We start from the raw sequence: 22,813 nt of genomic DNA on the forward strand, positions 1-22,813 counted from the left end.
GCAGGGCTGAAGCGAGCTGAGTCGGGCTGTTCTAAGGTAGTCGAAACGTGAGCCGTGTCGGGCTGAAGTGAGCTGAAAAAGGGTAGTGGAAAAGGGCCATAAGTGTCAGTTTGGAGTCAGATTTATGTAATTATGTAATTGATTAAGTAAGAGACTCAATAACTCTATCGGCATAAGTGGTCTTGTTTTTTTCGTAGGGAACCATGGCGGCAGTGAGGCATTAGGTTGAAAATACACAGTGAAATAAACAACGCAGACCGCTCACCGGTCAGCACTATTCCATGACTGCACAATGATGTTACAACATAGGCATACAGTTAAAAACAAGAATAGAGACGTTCGTGCCTTTTTTTTATTAAAAAGGTGCACATGTAATCACAAATCTTAAATCACAAATCACAAATTTCAACTGAGTACGCTATTTGAAGACAAGGTATCATTTCCCACTATACCCTCCTTTGTTGCTAATAACCAGATTGATTATATTTGATAAACCTGATATAAGTCTGTTGCAGAAATCCACGGTCACTTTTGTGTTCCAGAACACTTGCATGGCTTTGATAAGCTCCTGCTTTGTACCTGGCTTTGCATCTTTGCGGATATAGTCCTTCATGGCGTGCCAAACCAGTTCGATTGGATTCAAGTCTGGTGATTCTGCTGGAGTTTTAACCCAGTTGATGCCCTCTGATGCTAAGTAAGCCGCAGCTGCGGTGTGCTTTGGGTCATTGTCCTGGAAAAAGCGGTGATCAGTCCCAAAATATTCCCTGATGTATGGTGCTGCAAATTCTTTTATGATGGTCTCCTCAAAATATTCTCTGTCCATTATTCCCTCAAAAATGACAAGGGGACCTGCTCCATATCGGGAAATCATTCCCCATGCATGCAGCTTCAGTGGGTGTTTTGGTCGTGGCTTTGAGACGAAGTGTCCCTTTTTATGGAAACTTTGTCTTGCAAAGTGTTCCAATGCGACTGTTGTTTCGTCAGTGAATAGCACATTGTCAAACAACTCCCCCTCCTCCTTCCACTCAGAAGCTTGTCGCAACCTTGCCTCTTTGTTGCGTTCCTTCAGCATTGGACAGAAACGGGTGGAGGAAAATTTCCAACCCATTCGTCTGCGAGCGCGGCGTATGCTTGTTAAGCTCAGTTCAATACCAAAATCGGCCTTGATTCTTTGTTGAACAGCCAAGGCATTCATTTCAGTGTTGGCTTTAGTCATCTCGTCGATTGCAGAGAGGACATTGCTGTGAAAATAAAATGAAACACGTTAGGTTGGAAAGTCTAATGGTAGGCTATAAGTGGCCTTCTTAAGCCGTTTCACGGGTTGGATACTTACGTATGCAATTTCCTTGGACCAGACTGACGGGGTGGCCTCTCTTTGTAGTGATATCTCACAGCTTGCATTGTAACCTTAATTCCACGGCATGCCAAACTTTTTCTTATTTCTTGTGTGGACTTTCCTTCTCGCCTCATTGCACGAATCTGTTGGGAACTCTCTCTGCTGATGCTCGTCATATTTTTGTTGTACTGGATCTAAGTGCAGTCATATTATATTGACAGGGAGGGGGGTGGGGGTGTGATGGGGTGTGTCAGTGGTCCAGCTTGGATGGCGAACACGTTAACAAGCAGTGCTTTTAGGTGTGAAAAGGGCCGGTCTCAACAGTCTGTTCAATACAGCAGTCTACTGAAGGCACAACAGTGAAATGCACACATTTTGTATTGGGTCAAAGCTGGGTCGGCCAAGATGTGATATACATTGTCTGAGTGATGGGCAGTATTCCATTTATAGTTTGAGAAATTACATACAATTTTACCCATGACAAGTATAGTAGTATGCTGTCAGGTTTGTTTCATAAAAAATAGAGTACAGTGAATGGTTTCTGTTTACAACACGATGTTTCATTCGTCCCGCATACGTGTTTCAATTGTCCCGACAGTGCGGGACAGTTGAAACGAACAACATGTTGCATTCAAAGTTAAAATCAGCGTGATACCTTAACGGCTGTGTGAAATTACATCTGCAACTAATAGAATACACATGTGGGTTGTATGATCTATGACAAAGTAATTTTCATCTGCTTCATTATCTTTGAAAATAACCGTTAAGTAAAAAGTGTTTCATTCGTCCAGGCTCTCCCCCTACTTGGAAATGGACATACCATTTCACCCAAATTACACAAACCAACAAATTCAGCATCTTTGTAAATTTTACTTCAACCACATGTTGCCAGAATTGGTAAATGACTACATGACCAACAACAAGGAAATGTAGACCATGCAGCAGAAAAAAAATGCTCATGTAGGGTACAGCTGACTGTTGTTTAAGTTTCACTGAAAGAATGCCTGGGATCAATCGACCTTAGGGGCTTTGTTATTGTTCCCGTCCTGAATGGGTGTATACACGGCTCTGGTTTTCATGTGAGAGGAGCGCCCTCTAATGGCAACACTATGTAATGCAATGAATGAGCGTGTTTGGGCATGTTTAGACTTTGCATAGAACAAGGGGGGTTCATGGAAACCACATGGGAGACGGCAGGAATCCGCACGGTATCCGCACGGAGAGGAAAAAAGTAGAAGGCTCCTACTGTACGACTCAATGCCACACACATGGATACTGGATTGTCTGGAACTGTATAAGATCAACAGGAACCTAAGGACCTTCATCCAGAACTCAATGGAAATGTGGAAGACAACCCTAGAGGCCAACTCAAAACCCATTGCCCAAGTCAACATCAAGTGCGGCATATACCAAGGGGATGCGCTATCACCACTGCTGTTCTGCATAGGCCTGAACCCCCTCAGTCGGATCATCACGAAGAGCGGCTACGGGTACCGATTCCATAGTGGGGCAACAATCAGCCACCTGCTCTACATGGATGACATCAAGCTGTATGCCAGGAATGAGCGAGAAATAGACTCACTGATCCACACCACCCGGATCTACAGCGATGACGTAGGGATGTCATTTGGATTGGACAAGTGTGGCCGGATGGTCTCAAAGAGAGGCAAGATAATCCGGACTGAGGGGATTGACCTACCAGAGGGCAACATAGGTGATATCCAAGACAGCTACCAGTACCTTGGCATCCCACAGGCTAATGGAAACAATGAAGAGGCCACAAGGAAGTCAACCACAGCCAAATACCTCCAGAGAGTAAGGCAGGTCCTGAAAAGTCAGCTGAATGGTAAGAACAAGGTCCAAGCCATCAACATGTATGCACTACCAGTCATCAGATACCCCATTGGTATCATAAACTGGCCAAAGGAGGAGACAGAAGCCACAGATATCAAGACTAGAAAGCTCCTCACCATGCATGGAGGGTTCCACCCCAAGTCCAGCACCCTGAGACTATACACTAAGCGGAAAGAGGGAGGCCGAGGGCTAGTGAGCATCAAGACCATGGTCCAGGATGAAACATCGAAAATCCGAGATTACATCAGAAAGATGGCCCCAAAGGATGAACTGCTAAGTGAATGTCTCAGGCAGCAGAACCCTGATGAGAGAGCAGAGGAGGAGGAACAGACAACCTGGAGGGACAAACCCCTACATGGCATGTACCACCGTCAGATAGAGGAAGTGGCTGATATCAAGAAATTCTACCAGTGGCTGGATAATGCAGGACTGACAGACAGCACAGAGGCACTAATCATGGCAGCACAAGAACAGGCCATAAGCACAAGAGCCATAGAGGCCAGGATCTACCAGAGTAGATCAGACCCAAGATGCAGACTGTGCAAAGAAGCCCCTGAAACAGTCCAGCACATAGTAGCAGGGTGTAAGATGCTAGCTGGATCAGCATACATGGAGAGGCACAACCAAGTGGCTGGGATAGTATACAGGAACATCTGCAACCAGTATGGAATAGAAGTACCCAAGTCCCAATGGGCCATACAGTACCACAGAAGGTGGCTGAGAACAACAGGGCCAAGGTTCTGTGGGACTTCAGCTTCCAGACTGACAAACAGATCCTGGCTAACCAACCGGACATAGTGGTGGTGGACAAAGAGCAGAAGAGGGTGGTGGTGATAGATGTGGCGATCCCAGCTGACGCCAACATCAGGAAGAAGGAACATGAGAAACTTGAGAAGTATCAAGGGTTGAAAGAGCAGCTGGAACGGATGTGGAAGGTCAAGGGTTGCGTGGTCCCCATGGTAGTGGGGGCACTTGGGGCAGTAACCCCCAAACTGGGAGAGTGGCTCCAGCAAATCCCAGGAACAACATCTGAATCCTCAGTCCAGAAGAGCGCAGTCCTAGGAACATCGAAGATACTGCGCAGAACCCTCAAACTCCCAGGCCTCTGGTAGAGGACCTGAGCTTGAGGATGACATGGATACCACCCCCCCCGCCGGGGGTGAGAAGGAGATATTTTTTTTATAAAAGCTTTTTAAACATTTTAGCCCTTACATTATTGAACTGAATACAGTAGTTCTAATAGTTAACGTCATATGAACTTATTTAGTTTTTATGTATATGTATTAAATCGTGACCAGTTTCACAAATACTTAATGAAAAGCATTATTTTTAATCTTTCAACTTTCTATAGCATTACTTTTTATTCATTAATAAAGATATGACTAGTTACATAAATATTGAATGAATTAATGGTTTCATACACATACTGACCTGTAATCCTCCCCTTCTTGCTGCTCATCGTCATCACTGGCATTGTCGGGCTCTGCATCTGAGTCCTCTTCAGAAGTTGTGGCAACTTCTGCATGTGTGTGGAATGAAGCCACCATGTTGCTGCCATTGTCAGTGATTGTTGTGAGGACCTTCTCTCTGGGTAGCCCCCACTCTTCCATTGACTCCTCTACAAGTCTACTAATTGACTCTGTGGTGTGAGGATGAACCATCTCCTTCAGGTTCAGGAGTTTGTGTTCAGCTTTGTTGTTCTCAGGGTTGAAGTAACAGGCGCTCACTCCCAGAAAGGATGCGGTAAGTCCCTTTTTGGTCAAAATATCCAACCCTATAGTTATTCTGCGTGCTGTGGCAAGGTTTTGTTTGATTTTGTCTTTCTCTTCTTTGTACATTTTTTCAATCAAGTTTAAAATTTTATGTCTTTTTGGCACTTTGAACTTTTTGTCCATTTTTGTCATCATAGTGACAAACTCCTCATCTTCAACAATTCGTGCTGGGAGTCCTGTGCAGCCTATCCACTGCGCTATCCCTTCTTCCTTGGTATGTTGCTCTGGAGAGTTGTCGCTGTATCTCCTTGTGGCAAAGAAATCTTGAGCACTAGTTGGTTTGTCAATCTTCTTGGGCTGGACATGTTTCATTGATGTCCTTTCTGGAATCTAGCACAGGAATAGATACAATGTCAGGACAGAGGCAGGCCCCTGGAAAATCTGTTGTACTAAGTGGCATAAATCTTTACTATTTGACATTCCCCTCAATGACTAACTATTGGTTGTGATTTGGCTATGTTTATTTTCAGCTATGATTGTTTTAGAAAAAAATAGGCATGACAAGACCATAAGGCATGACATTCAAAATATGCATAGTGCTCTTAATCATTTACCAACATCCTTTCCACAAAACGTAATTAGTTCTAGCATTTGGCATATTTAATTTAACTCCACACTGACCATAGGTTGATCACCTAAATCAGTGGTTTTCAAAGTGTGGGAGAGTCAGCCCCCCTCGGAGAGCAAATAAACAACAGCACCCCCCCCCCCCTTACAATTTTTGTTGTTGCTATACTTAATGTTCCATTCGTATTTTTAAAAAATGGTTGTTGTACACATTTTTATTTTTTTATTTTTCACATTTTAAACATCTGTGCTTTTTAAAACATCTTGTTTTACACATTTTAAACATCTCATAGCATCGTTAGCTAGCACCTCTTGGCAGACAACACACTGTGGCAGTGGAGCATCTTCAGATCCAGTCCATGAAAATCCAAACTTTAAATAATCGTGGTCATACTTCCTTCTTTTTTCAGTCCCCCCGGGATTCCGCAGGCCTTTTTTGTGATTGTTGCGGGCTAAAATGTCTGATGTTGCGGGGGGGGGGGGGGGGGGGGGTTCCAAAAAATTGCGATGAAAGTTGTGGTGTTTTTTAGGTTTTTGTTGCGATTACATTGTGGGAGGAGGTGAAAGTTGCGAGAAATTGTTGCGATTTTCTCTTTTTGTGATTAAAATTGAGTGATATGTTAAATATTAAGTTATTACTGAAAAACTATTGATTAAAAAAACAAAGACACTGAGAAATGGTCCTATAAACAACTTTACCAATATAAAAGATTACCAGGACTACAAAAATGCAGAAAAATAGCCTTTACTTATCCAAATGCACCTGTTGGTTCAAAAGTTAAAGTGCATAGAACCTCACAGCACAACATGAAGTTACCTTAAAATATAATATAAATGCCTCAGCTTTCATGTAAGAAAAAAAATCTATTAATGCTAGTACTGTGTGCAGGCAGTCTCTCTTGAAGACTAAATTAAACAATAATTATAAACTAATAAAATAAATGGCTCAGGCTTCATAGAAGAAAAAAAACAATTTGAACAGAATCTCACAGTATGATGCTGAAGCTGCCTAAACAATGGAAAATAAAATACCATTTTGGCAAAAATGTTGGCATCCATTAATTTCTTGTATTAAGTAAAAAAAAAAAATAAAGTGCACACAGTCCTTCACTGTAAACATAACACACTTTCAGTAACAGAATTTAAGCCTACATAAACACTGACTCGCACATCATGCAATGTTGCCAGATACTGCTGACGTTTTCCAGTCCAAAATATGTTCAAAACCCGCCAAAATGCACTTGAAACCGCCCAATCTGGCAACACTGCATGCATGCTGCTTCTCTTGAACGTATACACGGAAGTAAGGCAGAAGGTAGTTTGTCAACGTCACCTCAAGACGACACCAACGATTGGTCAAATTTGTGGGAAAGTTGCGGTGATTGGATATAATTGCAACACCGCCCTGAATTCGCGGGGATTGGTTGAATTTGCAAATCGCAACATCCTGGAGGCTCTGTTTTTTTTTGCTTGGCCCAGACTCTGTCTCCTCACTCACTGTAGCTTTAGGTACTAAAAATCGATCCATTTTGTCTCTGGTAAAGGCTAGCTGAAGTTCACTAAATGTCTGCAATAGTAACTTATTCTGGTTTATTTTCCTCACATTGCGCCCCCCCCCCCCCCCCCCGAAGAACTCTGGCGTCCCCCAGGGGAGGCATGCCCCACACTTTGAAAAGCCCTGACCTAAATAGTAGTACAGATCTGTTTCAATTTTACTCTTAAAAGAAGTGAAACAGGATAGGCTACACGAGAGCAAGTTTTTTTCTTGCCTGTTCCATTTTCAGGCTTGTTATTGACTTGCATGATTAAGCACAGCAAAAAGAACAAAAACACTGCCTATCCTTGTACACGTGTACGGAGTTTTTTTTAAGTAGGCTATTAACATTTTTAAAAAATACAAGGCCACGAGATGCAGAGCCTCAGACACATTCCTAAAACCAGTAGCTCGGTTGTAATGAAAGCTTGGAAGCATAGACCACCGCGATGCATTCAAGATCACTCTAGACGAATATTACAAACAACCTGTTTTCTGTTTGCTAACCATCTAAACTGCCCTTCATACCAAACGCTTCGTACCTTCAAAGTTTGAGCATTTATCCACCAATGCCATGTTATCAGACAGGATTTTGCAAAGATCGCTAAGTATCCATGCATAAGTAATATTATTTCTCCAAAGCGCCCCATGTCTCTAGCCCACGACGTAACGCGAACAAGTTAACATGTTGCCCGAGTTACATTACGTCGTGGAGCTAGATATATTTCATTTTGGAGAAATAATATTGAATACGCATGGACACTCAGGCATCTAAGAAATGTGATTCTGATAAGATAGTGGATAAAGGGGAGACTATCGAGTTGTAGATAGAGGCATTAGCAAGCTACAGCCTACCTTAGACAAGTAGCAAACAGGCAGTGTGTTAACTTGTAAAGCTAATGTCTAAATTTAGCCAACACCTTACAATAACCTTAGGGTAGACATTATTCATCCCGAAGAAAATAACAGATTCTTGTGAAACATACAAACAAACAAGCATAGGCTACGCTTTCTTAAATAGTTTAGAGAGTAACGTGTTCATGGCTTACCTGAATTTCATTGTGGAATGCTTTTAGATGTCTTTTTAAATTTGTAGTGTTTTTTCCAGCGATTTTGTGACTGCATTTCTGCCCGTCTTTGTCTACCACACATTCGGTCTTGTTCTCCACTTCATTGTACAGAAAGTTTGCCCAAATGTCTTCTCTTGTCTTTCGTCCAAAGATCCCCGGCTGGATGGCCATCTCTGCATAGTTTTAAATAATGCCGCGAGGGGGATGAGTAAACCTGTGTCTGCAGTCCCTAACTACACAAGCACGCCTACAGCAAAAAATAATAATGTGCCTAAAAGAGATGAAATAACGTCTCATTTCATTTTTGTCAACAAAAACTAAGAGACATTTTAGCAATGTTTTTATTTCTTAAGCCACATTTCATCTTGTTTTTATTCGTCATCTATATTGCATTATATATTTAATTATAGTTATCGTCACAAGACCAACATTTACGTCTAGTCTCGTCTCGTTTTTGTCACATGATAAAGGTTCGTTGATGACAATATTTAGTCAAAATTTTCGTTGACGAAAGCAACACTAGCAGCAAGCGAATCCTCCAAATATAAGTCATCCTGTTCATCCCCCGACTCACACATCTCACTCAGGATTGACTCATGGGCATCACTGTCCATCTCAATTGGCAAAAAATTAGCCAAGAGGAGCAAATTGCAGTGAACAATCCTCTCCTGACTATTACTTGTGTTCCTGACACGGTAAGTATGGCACCTGGGGTCAGTGGAGACGACGATGTATGGAGTGGACCCCCACCTGTCTGCTAACTTCCTGCGTCCCCGTGCACCCTTGTTCGCCAGCAAGACCCGGTCGCCTTCAGCAATGATGTGCCTCTTCATTTTCCTATTGTACAAGTCTGCTTGGTGTTCTTGGCTTGTGACAGCGTTGGCCTGAGCAGCTGACAGAGCCTCCTTCAGATCTTGCCTCATCCTAGCAACATACTGATCATAGTCCACAATATCACAGTCCCTTTCAGCATTTTGAAACATAACATCGACTGGTAGACATGGTGCTCTGCCGTACTTTAAATAGAAGGGTGCATAACTCATCGATTCACGTGCAGTGCAGTTGTATGCAAATGCTAAGGTCTGTAACATCTGTGGCCATTTCTGCTTCGCTCTAGGAGGAAGGGTTCTGATCATGCTGCCCAAAGTCCTATTGAACCGTTCAACATTCCCATTTCCCATGGGGTGGTACGCCGTGGTTTTGGACTTCTTAACTCCAGCAACTTGCAACAATTCTCAGATCAGTTCACTTTCAAAATTGGCACCCTGGTCCAAGTGAATTCTTTCAGGGAACTCATACACACAAAAATATTTGTCCCAGAGCTGGCGTGCAACTTGTTTTGCAGACTGGTCGTGGCAGGTGTAGGCATGGGCCATTTTAGTAAAATGCTCAGTGACCACTAACACGTCCACGCTTTTCCCATTCAAGTCCTCCGCGGACCAAAAATCAATACACACCAGTTCCAGTGGACTTGTGGTCCTAATGCTTTCAAGAGGAGCTCTAGCTTCTGGTTCAGAAGTCTTGCTGACCACACATCGCTTGCAGGTTTGCACATATTCTCAGACATCCTGTTCCATATCATCCCAGAATAACCTCTGCCTCGCCAGCTATAATGTTCTGTGCTGCCCCTGATGGCCTGCGTCATCATGGATGCCCTGCAGTGCTTGCCTAGCCAAAGAAGCAGCAACCACATACTGGTACCTTTTCTTGCCAGTCAATGAGTCTTTGTTCACTCTGTAAAGTAACCCATCAAGGATCTTGAGCTTGTCCCACTGCTTTAACATTTTCAAGACACTGCCCGATTCATGAGCCCTTTCCCTCCTCGACGGCCACCTACCACGCATGACATAAAAGAGGACTCTGGAAAGAGAACTGTCTTGCTGCTGTTTGCCTTGCAGCTCCTGGATAGAAAACACAGGTAAGGGGCTCTGGCCAGTAGGAGCCAGTTGCTGCACATCATGGACAAGCCAAGAGATGGCTCGCCCATCCGGCCCCATCTCCCACTCAACATGACCCTCGAACATGGCTTTCACTTCATCACAGTCATGTGAAAGATGTTCCAGCCGAGTGGTGTTTGTGCAACAACTGACCTCTTGTTTATTGGCACTCAGCCTAAAGACCTCCTGTATAACGTTGTCTTTAATCTGTTGTGCCTCCTCAAGTAATGCTCCGTATGGCTTAGACACCAGCCTCTTACTGACACAACTCTGGACAAAGGGCTGTCTGCTGAGGGCATCCACCACAACATTTTTACTGCCAGGAATGTACTTGATACTGAAGTTGTACGGGGCTTATTTTGCGACCCATCTCTGTTCGCATGCGTCCAACTTTGGCTTGGTAAATATGTATGTTAATGGATTATTATCCGTCCAGACAACAAACTGGTGACCCTTTAGTCAATGGCTAAATTTATCACAGACTGCCCACTTAAGGGCTAAAAACTCCAGCTGGTGCGCTGGGTACTTTGTCTGGGCATGCGTCAGAGACTTGCTTGTGAAAGCGATCGGACGGGCCTTTCTCTCACCTTCTGGAACTTAGGAGATGACTGCACCCAGCCCATCTAATGACACATCTGTTGACAGGATAAAGGGACGGCTGAAATCTGGATGAGCTAAGACCACTGACTCGAGTAAGGCTGACTTAAGTTGTTCAAAAGATTTCCATTGGTCACTTGTCCAGTCACTAGGCTTGAGCTTCTTAAAGGCAGTCTGACCTCTGTTCTTTTTTGGTGTTGCTGTTAGGGCAAAAAGAGGCTTATCAATGCTCGAACAGTTTTGAATGAAGTGCTGATAATATATCACCATGCCTAGAAACGACTTTATTTTCCTCAGAGAAGGAGTGACACCATCATCCAGCATTAGCGCTTCTTCAGTCATGGCAGCAATTGCTTCTACCTTTTCCAGATCGGTTGACACGCCACTTTCATCAACAATATGACCAAGAAACTTCAAACTTCACCAAAGAAAATGGCACTTTTTAGGTGTGAGCTTCAATCCGTGTGCACTCAGTCTGCTAAACACTGCATCAAGCTGCTTCAGAGCCTCACCTTCATCAAGTGCAAAGACCAGGAGGTCATCTAAATAGCACAGCAGTGTCAAAAAATTCTGGTCACCAAATATGTTGGTCATGAAGCACATGAAACTAGCTGGACCATTACATAGGCCCTGGGGCATGCGACTGAACTCATGCAGCCACATGGGCGTAGTAAAGGCAGTCAGCTTCTTGTCTTCTTCACACATGGGGATGTTATAATATCCTGATGTTAAGTCCATGGTGCTGAAGAATGCACTTCCTCCAAGAGCAGCCAGGCAGTCTGCCTGATGTGGCAATGGATGGGCATCTTTGACAGTCCTAGAATTCAGCCATCGATAATCCACACAGACTCTCAAATCACCGTTCTTCTTCCATACGAATACCAGGGGTGATGCCCACTCACTGGAAGACTTTCGGATCATTTATTTTTCCTCCATCTCAGACAGCACCTATCTCAGCTTTTGGTAATGCCCAGGTGGAACACGGCGATACGGCAGTCTGAATGGGCGAGAATCAGTCAGGTGGATTCGATGAACAAAGTCAGTGGCTTCACCACAGTCTAACTTGTTTCTGGAAAACAGACCTTCATACTTTTTAATCAAGTTGCATAACTGACCTTTCCAATAACACGAAACATCACATGAATCAATGTCACTCAATCCAAGTTGCCTCAAAGCATCACTAAAGTTGGTGGTGGAAGGCGATGAGAGGAGACCACCAGCATCATGCATGCTCTGACTGTGAGCTCAGAGATCTTTTTGAGGGGAATGGGGAACATTCACATCCAAATCTTCCAATGCAACACAAGGAAAAACATCGGATAATTTAGCATTCCGCCTCAATGTCACCTGCTTGTCACTTGGAGTGATGATTTTGACTGGCACCCATCCGTCACCTGACATTGTAGCCACAGCTCTCCCCACCATGATATTCTTATGTGTGTAGGAACTTGGAGCGTCTACGAGTACAGCACTTCCCACTGAAACAGGCGAGTTCGCTGGAAGCCTTCCCCACACAAGATGTTCATGATGTGGCAGCAACGTTACAGCTTGTGTCAGCTTAGCCGTGCCTATGATGTCAGGAATCACATCCCCCTTCCATCTGTTAATTCCAGATAACATATTCAGAAAATGTTCAATTCCCGGGTCATTTGTTGAGTCAGGCTTTCCCATCACGCACCAGTAACAGGAGTTTTGTTTCAGCTGGTGAATCAGATGCTTTATCACATTTGAGCCCAGAATCAATTCATCACATTGTCCTAGCACGACCAGCATAGGAACACTCACTTCTTGTCCATATACATTCATTTCCAACTGATAAATGCATTTAGGTTTAACTTGCACTCCGCCACACCCGACTAGTACAATGTCAGTGCCCAGATTGCTGCTTTCAGGACATAAGCCAACACTCTGTTGTTTCTGTTCGGCCTCTTCGTTCATTGTACAGGCCATGGACCCGCTGTCAATTAGTGCATGCAACGAAACTTGATTCTTCACAGCAACATCAATATAAAAGAGACTATCAGATTTAGCTAACTTGTGCACATTCTGGTACACAATCATACATCCACTAGGGGCACACTTGCAACTTTCTTCATAAACAGATAGCATATCATCTAAACTGAGGGACTGACTAAATGCACCCACATTGTCCCCTCCCACATGTGGGTGGCTTAGTTTCCCTGAGGGGGCACAATGGGGTTGGGTTTTGTGCCGCGCACTGGGCATTCTCTTCTCTGATGGCCAATTTCAAAGCATGCAAGGCATCTCTTTTCTCTCATGCAGTGAGATCTCGTGGCATGAGCAGTGTCACTACAGATGCGACAGGGAGTGACACGAACCCACTGGCCTGGCTGTGAGACACCAGGTGGAGAAGCCCAGTTTGTCTTCTCCAGCACTCTCTCTAGCATACACAGGACACACTCAAATGCACCCCCCTCCACACCTGAAGGCTCGCTGGGTCTGGACGGGCTAGTCAAACTAGGCACGCAAGCACTCACTTCCTCCCTAACATCTGGCATGGAGTAGGCAGCAGCTGCTGTTACTTGGAGTGGTTTAATGCCCCCTGACTTCTTCTTGGACAGGCACTCCCTTTGATACTCATCAATTGCTTCCTGTACCTCAGTTGAAGTCCACCTGCTCATAGGCTTGCTCTTAAACACACTGGACAACTCAGGATCATTGCAGTTCCTAATGAACATCATTGAAATTTCAGCACTCATGTTTTCCAATTTCCTGCCCTGCTTTTTCAGATGACGATCTGCCTGCTCAGTCGCTGTATTCAACCACACCCAATAATCCACTGGATTCTCACCTGCACTGGGTTGGGTGGCATAAAAATCCGCCAACGGTAAGCATGATGCAGGACTCTCACTGAAATATCGCCTCAGGATATCATAAATCATGTCAGGCTAAACTGCGTTGTCTGGTGTCAAGCTACTCTTTAACCCCACCTTCACTATTTTCTTAGACCTCCCCATCAAATGACTCAGGATCTCATCAGTTTGATCTGGGGCTGGACAGTTCTTTTTCCACAAATACACTTCCATCAGCTCTATCCATTCTTGCACCGTGCACTTATCAGACTCCTCTCCTCTGAACACAGCAGGCTCACGAACATCTGGCTTCACTACCACATTAACTTTGGTGAGATCAAGAGTGCTGCTGATGCTGCTGGGGTGATCATGCCTGTCTGCTACTACTGGGGAGACTGGGTCACATGTCGGCGAGATGGGCTGAGTTGTGGTGAACAGCCGGCTGGCTATTGAATCTCCAATTCAGTTCCCTAATTCAGTAATTAAATCACGGAGCTCAGCTGTAGGATCACTGCTACTGGGAGCTAAAATGGGCGTGGAGGATGTGGGCCCTCCAGTGGGTGTAACTGCTACCTCTACCCTCACTGGCAAATCCCCCTCCCCATAGCTAGTATGTGGATGTGGGAAAAATGTAGAACCTACATGGTGTGTAGCCATAGCACCACCCACTCCCAATGTGTCTGTGAAAGATAACTTTTTAACTTCATCCCCCTTGAGAAAATAAAAGCCTCTGCCCCTACCTCTCCCAACTACTGGAGTTTCAAAACTGTCTTTTTCAATACCACTAGCCATATAAGTGGTCTTGATAAACTTGATAACTAAATATATACACTACACATTAAAAAAAATGAAATTACTCCATTCACCTCTTTAGCAAAATAAGTGAAAATTAAATGAAATAGTAAGCACTTATGCAAGAAACATCAATTAACTGAAATCTTTGTTGGTGACAATGACGAGGATCCACTGGTCTCTGCACCATGCACACAATACCTCCACTCTGCAGGCAGCTGGACCCTGGTAATTGGCTGTGGCTGATCGGTTGAATCCTTGAAAGGTCACGGCACCAGTTTATGTAGCAGCCTTTAACTGGTCAGCTACATTAATAATAAAACTAACAGTCTTTGTGGAGGGTAGAGATTAAGCAGAGGAGTTGGGGTCTTAATCCATGGCATTTATTTCTGCAACACAGATGACAGGGCGGGCATTCACACACTTGGATGGGACAAAATGGTGGTATTCCCCTTCCAAGACTTCCCAGACTGTGTGACAAAATACCTGAACTAAACTAGCCAGTATAGTAGGCCTATACTGTGTTAAATAAAAGTATCAAGGCATTCATATTACAGTAAATGAAATAAGTGAAAAAGAAATACACATCTTATTAACTTTGCACAGGCAAACATAATGTTACCTGCAACACAGATGACAGGGTGGGCATTCACACACTTGGATGGGACAAAATAGTGGTATTCCTACAACATAATGCACCAGTTAGCGCCCACTTATCACCCGCTTAGTGGCTAGAAAAACAATCGTCTTTTACACGGGTTTAATTACGCTAATTTGTATATTCGACATCGGAACGTAACCTAAGTATCACAGAATATTATCACATAAGAAAATAAACAAAACTCGCACATAATATAGAAAATAAACAATATTAACAAGTTTTATTCATGGAGGAATCATAAAACCACCTTACCCCTTCCAAGACTTCCCAAACTGTGGGGAAGTTCTCAGGTGTTACACTAATTACCGCCCCATCAGAAACAATAACCACAGGATCTTAACCTATATACAATACAGTACAGATTTGGGGAAGTTCACTAAAGAGATATTTTATTCATGACTACTACACTGGAAATAATGTAAATAAAATGAGCATTAGCATTTAATAGAAAGAATATATTATTTTTCATCTCTCATCACACAAGGTCATTTTAGTTGTGTTAAATCCAGTGATGTTTAACAAAACTCTTAAATATCAGCAACATAGCACACTGCATTTTTGACTCTATCATGGGAAAGGCCTTTTGTTATGAAGTTAAACGTCATTTAAAAAAAAACTTAAACTTGAATGGGATAATCAGTGACTATTATATCCTCATGGCTCACTGCATTAGCAACACAGCTAAAGTCACTAACACAAGCTAATATTGAACCATTAACACCACAGTTGATACCTTTCCCATGTTCTTCCCCCGACTGTGGTCAAGAGATACATGGGAGCATCTGTGTGCAGGTAGCCAAAGATAATACTTTGTTTTGAGTGGCTTTATTACCATTAAACAAATGCAGCTGAAAACAAAGGTCTGCTTTGCAGCACTTTTTCCCCTTTTCCCTTATTTCTCCAGGACTACATTACCCACAATGCATTGTTGTTAAAGCAGCTCCCCAACATTTTACAACACAGTGCAGGTGGAAAATAATGACATTAACCAACATAGCATTCATTACAATCAATCAACAATAAATAAATAAGCAAGCAAGCAAGCAAATGATGCTATAAGTTAAAACTGCAGTGTTCTAAATATTTAGATCATTTATACAACATATTGCCTGATAGGTTCAGCTTTTATAAAATATTTACAGGGATTTCCTTTTCAGGACATTTCTGAGGAAACTCACCTTTCTCCTTCGTGGTCCTGCCTTCAGGTGAAGAGATTTGGTGCCATTCGGAGATGTTTTTGCCTGTGTTTGGAGAAACTTGCACAGAATTTTAGGACTTGAACATAACTCCATCAAATTGGAGATTCAGATGGACAAGTACGTTGGGCATCCCAAAGAGCTGAAATTTGACGATCACCATTTACTAAAAATAAATAAATAAATAAATAAATAAAAATTTTAAAAATCTTATGATACACTGTAGATTCTTAAAGCTCGGAGTGTCCACTCAGAACCACTACTGTGGATTGTGACATGACAAATATATTCAATACTGAACCCAGGCACCCCAAAACAGGCAGAAATCCCATTTACTGGCCTCTGGTTAAACCCATGACAGTCTGAAGGAGGTCAGGATTAAAATTATACTACAGTTACCACTAGAGGGAGTCAAAGGCAATTTATTTTCACTTTTCAATCACTGGCATACTGAGTTACTGTAGCCTTCCTGTCAGTGTGATCCAGTCTGGTCATTCTCCTCTGACCTCTCTCATCAACGAGGTGTTTCTTTTTGTCTTTTTCTTTGTGTAATCAATACACACTGTTGTGTGTGAAAATCCAAGGACATTTCTGAAGTACAAGTTACTGCATGAGTTAATGCATTGTGCTGCTGCCACATGGTTGGCTGATTGGATAACTGCATGAATGAGCAGGTGCAGAGGTGTTCCTAATAAAGTGGACAGTGTGAATATGATAAACATTTAATATTTTTGCCTATTTACAGCACTGCTATTCAGTGTGTTATTCTTGAGTACAAATTATTTTCATTACAGCAAAATGAAACATTATAGATTTTACAGTGCAAGTCTTAAAACAGGCCTAATGTAAAAAATAAAGGGACAGGAGCGACCATGACTGTGTCAACTAAAATATAAAACTGACGTACATACATCCTCCCCCTCTCTCTGTCTGTCTGTCACAGGAAGTGGTAAGGCTTTAACACACACCACTGCTCTGTCAGTCAGTCAGTCATTAGAGTTACAGGATGGAGCTCGGTCCACTCCCTGTGATGCTCTGTGAGTAAATGTTCTTTTTGTGTCTTCATTACAGTGAGTGGTGGGGTATAAAGTTCTTCATCTGCAGTCTGAATGTCCTGAGTGATGAGTTTATTGTGTCATTAGGACATTGTGTGTATTTTGGCATGACTGCTCAGGTGGATCAGTGTATCCATATCTGTTATGAGAAGGGTTTAGTTTGATGTGTAACGACTCTCAGTAACGATGATGGATCAACAGGTAAGAGTGCAAGTAGAGCAGGTTTAAAACACAGGGTTTAAATAATCTCATGAGTGTAAATGAGTCTGTATTGTTGGAATCTGTTCCTGAACTTCTGTGTCCTGCTGTCATCTGCTGCTCAGTGACACCCTCTCATGATCATTTGATCTGCTCAAAGAAAATGACTGGATGGTGTTTGTACTTTCATCAGTGGAAGTCATGGTTGTGATGAACTGAAATGTCTTTAGCTGCTGTGGTGAGACTCTGGAGGTCTTTCTTGTGGTTAGAAAGATTTTAACAAAACCATGTTAGCATTAACTAAATGCCTAGTTTCCATTTTTGTTCCTATTATGGTCTGTGCAGGGAAACATCTTACCACAGGAAGTTCACTATAATACACACTAATACCACACTAATGCACAGAACTTTTTTTTCAATAATCACTATTCATTATTTACCTTTTTGTTAAAAATAATAGAAAATAAGAGCAGAAACAAACATTTCTCATAAGTCCTGTACACACACAGGGCAGTGACCGTGTGAGAGGCCTGAGAGCAGAGACCAGTTCAAGGATGTGGTTTATTTTCTATTTTAATATCAAGGTGCAAATTCAGCTGTGAAGAAGGGGGGAGGTGTGAAAGTGGACATGTGAAAGCAAGAACTAACTTTTAACTTTGTAACTAATGGACTTTACTGTGAACAGAGAAGTTTTAACAAAACCATGTTTGCATTTACTGGACTTACTGAGAAAATGCCTTATAACTCAATACCTAATTTCCATTTTTTTTGACTGAGCAGGGAAATACCTTACTACAGCAAGTTCACTATAATACACACTAATGTCTCGTGTGTGTGTGTGTGTGTGTGTGTGTGTGTGTGTGTGTGTGTGTGTGTGTGTGTGTGTGTTTTAAAATAGTTATTCTTTACTCATTTGTGCAAAAATAAGCACTTATGCGGAAATAAACATCTCATTTGCCTTGCACACACACACACACACACACACACACACACACACACACACACACACACACACACACACACACACACAAGGCAGTGACCATTTCAGAGAACAGAGACATGTTGGCAGTTGTGGTTTAGCTTCTTTTGAATTTCTTTTTAATTCAGTGATGTCAGTTCAGCAGTGAAGAAGGGGGGAGGTGTGAAGATGGATTTTGTTAAAGCAATAAATGACTTGTAACTCTTCAGCTGTTACCCCACTGACACTTATTGTGTTGTTTTAAAGCCAAAAATTGTCCAAACTGAAAATATTTGCATGTTGCATGGATTCATGTTGTTGAGGCCAAATTCTGAACCTACCACCAGCATCATGCAGCAAAAATCAAGGTGTATTAGACCAGGTGTCCAATTTTCAAACACCCAGTTTAGGTGGGCCTGTGCCCACTCTAGTCTCACATTCCTTTTCTTGGCTGACAGGACTGATCTTCTGCTGTTGTGGCCCATCTGCCAAAAGTTTTCACGTTTTTTTTTTTTAGATGTGTTTCTGTTCAGAGTGGCTATTTCAGATCTGCTGCATTTGTCTACAGGTCATAAAACACCCCCTCAACCTGAAATTCCTGCTTGTGAACTCCCAACTACGAGTTCCTCCAAGTTCAACATGGCCATCAGACTTACACCAAGGAGCATCTCTTCAGGTGATGATCCATGGGGCAACTTTTTGGGCAATGATGCTGGGCAGTGTTCCCAGCAATGGGCAACCAGGTGAGACACCGGGCAACTAATTAGGGCAAGAGACAATTGACAACAACCAATCAGATAAGAGCAAATCTGTTGCCAGGGAGACAGACACCGCAAAGATGGACACTGAAACATTTGCAGCTGTCACTTTTGTCTCGGCTTCAGCCTTTATTTCGCTCAAGTCAGTATCACTTCTGGAATAAAACTGAATAGACACTCTGGTCAAAAGATAATGTGTCATTATTTTTGCATTTATAAATAAAAATATTCTGTTCATAGCAAACATTTCTTAAATCTCTTTAAAAATGCTACTAGCCTCAATCACATTTGCTATAACGAATAACTGACATATACATCACAAAAACATAATGGCAAAAACAAAATCATTTATTTCTCATGTCGGCAAAAAAAAAAAAAGGACTGGGACCAGGAGATGCTGCTGAGGAGGAAAAGGGGTGACAGAGCTCCTGAAAGGCTTTCTTTCTTTTTTACATCCCAAAGTTTCACCCTCAGGTCCCAGAAGCATTCGTGCTCTGTATGTGAATTAGATCAAATGATAAGTTAGACAATCTCTATCGCAAATTTAAAAAAAAATGAGCTGCCCACCACTTTTACCTTAATGCAAGAGAGCAAACATTATTCCTACATAGCTAGCGATAGCTAAATCCCATTTAGTTTCTATGGAGCAGTGGTTAGGTAACCCCAGTTTACACTTAGGTCTTGTCTCCCTTTTTCTTTGCTCCACTGCCGCTGAGATGCTGCCATCTTTGTTGAAAATTTCAGAAGCTCTCAGGTGGTCATGTGATTCGCTGCTAGCACTCTGATTGGATGATCTTAAAAGTTGCCCAAAATGATCAAAATTGTTCAGATAGAAATTATGTTGCCCAATCTCAGTGGGAAAGTGTTGAAGTGCAGTTGCCCAGCAACATTGCCTGAAAAGTTGCCCCGTGTATCATCACCTTTACTTTTCAGTGAGTTATGCTGTATATAAAAAGGATTTGCTTTAGTGAAGTCTATAACACTGATCATACAGTTTGTTGTATTGAGAAGGAAGGCTAACAAAAGATGAAGATGGAGGCACCCATGTTTTCCCCCTTTGTACTTTGAAACAATGGAGGTTAAAATGATGTCATTCCGATCTCTAATTTAACTTTTTTGAGGTCAGTCAAATGTAGAATTCCTGTAACTTTACTTTCAGGCCATTCTTCTCTGACCTGTCTCATCAACAAGGCATTTCGACCTATTGGGTTGTGTGGATCCCCCCTCTCCCCATTTCTGTGTAAAGTCTAGACACTGCCTGCAACCATATCACAGTCAAAGTGACTGAGATCAGTTTCTCTCATTATGATGTTTGATGTGAACATTAACTGAAGATCTTGACCTGTATCCTGGGCTGCTGCTGGCAAAGTGAATGGTGGTGACAATTATAAGGACCCACAACATTGCAGTAGTTCACAGGCTCCTTGTTATCACTGAATTGTTGTGTGCATGATTCAGTAAATCACACTAATTGAAACAGAATTTAAGCAAGACCATCACCCTTGATGAAACAAATTTCAATTTCCAAACCTGCTACAGTCGGGCTACTTTTATCTTGTTTCTAATGTTAAGGCAGCGATATTCTGAGAGGAACATCTCTGGCTAACGTGACTGGTTAGCGTTATTTTATTTGAACATTGCTGAAAATATCTTTGTGAAGTGCCCAGGCAGTCGTATCGGTTTGGTGTTTGTCCTGATCCAGTATTTGTGTGCGCCTGTGCTCTCACAGCTAAATGTTCTCAGAAACAGTTTACTGCTTAGCACTTTTCACAATGGTTTCTGTGCTCAAACAAACATCTAAGCAGTGAAATAAGTGTGTGGTAGTTCTTTTACTGAATAGAGAGTGTGGTAGATGACTTTTTTCATATCACGGACCATGGAAATGGTAGGGCTCTACTTCGGGAAATGAATATTTTTTTATAGCGACTTCTCTCCCTTCTCACTGTCCTTTCCTCTCATGGGCAATGCATCTTCGAATCAGTTGCATAGGAAAATGTGATTTGAAACAAAGAAATACAGAAACAAACATTTGAATTCATGTGACTGCTCTATTAGCCAGTCAAACTTCACTAAAATATATATTATTTACCAGCTGGGAGGTCCATATCATGAAATACCGTGACCAAGGTCTTGAAAATACTGACCGAGGCCTCTGGGCAGAGGCCAGTATTTTCAAGGCTGAGGTCACGGTATTTCACGATATGGACCAACCTTAACCTGGTAAATAATATATTTTTTTTTTCTTTACCATATTCTCACAGAAAATATGAGCACCCGAAAGGGAAAACAAAGCCAAGGCAAGCCGGCATTTTGAATCCTCATTCATGGCTGTAATGCAAATGGCTTCCTCCTGGGTATACAAGTGCACTTCCATAGCAAGAAAAAAAAACAAAAAAATATGTTGCTGCCTATGTAGTCCTCTATTTATACAAAATTGAGTCATTCAGGATTCAGCCATCTTTTTGTTCGGCGTTAGCAACAGTTACAGGTTTTCAGCTTTCTCCTGAAATGTTTTCTTTTATTTCATCTTCATCAGGGTAGTAAAACTCACTTTCGCTGTGAACACTGTTGTTATCGCTATCCATGCTGTAAAATTAATGCGATATACTGAGAAACGTGAAAATAAATGTTGCCAAAAATTGCTACTTTGTTTGTCGTTGTGAACGAGCGAGTCGCCAAAGGTCCGTAACCAGGGTCCATATCAGAGGATTCTGGACCGCTTGCGAGCCAATCAGAGCACATGATTTGATGGAAACCAGACCATGAAAAAATTATTAATTTTATTGGTTGGGGAACTGTTGGGCCTGACCAATTCAAAATGTGTTCCACAGTCCATGTTTCATTCTAAGCTGGAGTCTGATCCAATAGGCCATTTGCAGGAATTGGTCACGCATCAGTTTTCCCCATAGCAACAAGCCCATGGTGGGCAAGCTAACTTGATATTCCTTGACAACCACAAGAGTTTGACTGGCGATGCGAAGCAATCCATTTCTGTAATAGCTGTTTTTACCTTTTCTACTGTCTTTTTTTACCTGCATTTTCGTGTGTACTTGGAAAAAGTTTGTGGTTTTAACTTCTGTTGTAAGTTAAAGTGAATCATTGGTCACAAAAGAGTTTTTTGGACTCAAGTTGATCGCCGCTGAAAGAAATTCACATGCGAAATGGCGGCTATACCGGTATCTGTATTTACAGTATATATCTGTATTTATTTTCAAGAATCTTCACACATGAAGCGAATGATAAAGGTAGAAAAGGAGAAATTATAAGTTATAAACATACCTGAGAAATCCACCATTTCACCAATGCGTCTTCGAATCAGTTGCAAAGGAAAATGTGATTAGAAATAAAGAAACAAACAAAGAAACATTTGAATTCATGTGACTGTTCGAAAAGCCAATTAAATTCACTAAAAATATTTAATTTTATTGGTTGAGGAACTGTTGGGCCTGACCAATTCAAAATGTGTTCCACAGTCCATGTTTCATTCTGAGCTGGAGTCTGATCCAATTACAGTGCACTTTCATGTCTTTTTGGAGGGAGGGCTAAAGGGAGGGGGTGGGATTTTTCAGTTGGATACTTTCAAAATCTGGTTTCTCAAAAATTACCTACCCTAGCTTTAAATTGCAAGTCAACGAGGTTAGCTGGCTCGTCTTATGTACTGGGCATGATCATGCAAATAATAGTAGGTACTATTAGTAGTTTCAAGTATGAACTG

The 22,813-nt window shown here is 42.1% G+C and overlaps 1 protein-coding gene across 1 annotated transcript in view; it reads left to right on the forward strand.

Annotated features, from left to right (window-relative positions):
- Positions 1-10,155: 10,155 nt before the first annotated feature.
- Positions 10,156-22,813, forward strand: part of LOC132886008 (B-cell receptor CD22-like) — a 229,975-nt gene continuing 217,317 nt past the window's right edge. The window contains exon 1 of the mRNA XM_060920549.1: positions 10,156-10,279. Coding sequence (XP_060776532.1) covers positions 10,156-10,279 — 124 coding nt within the window. The remainder of the gene's footprint in view (positions 10,280-22,813) is intronic.

The sequence above is a fragment of the Neoarius graeffei genome, chromosome 1, assembly GCF_027579695.1.
Source record: "Neoarius graeffei isolate fNeoGra1 chromosome 1, fNeoGra1.pri, whole genome shotgun sequence".
NCBI lineage: Eukaryota > Metazoa > Chordata > Actinopteri > Siluriformes > Ariidae > Neoarius > Neoarius graeffei.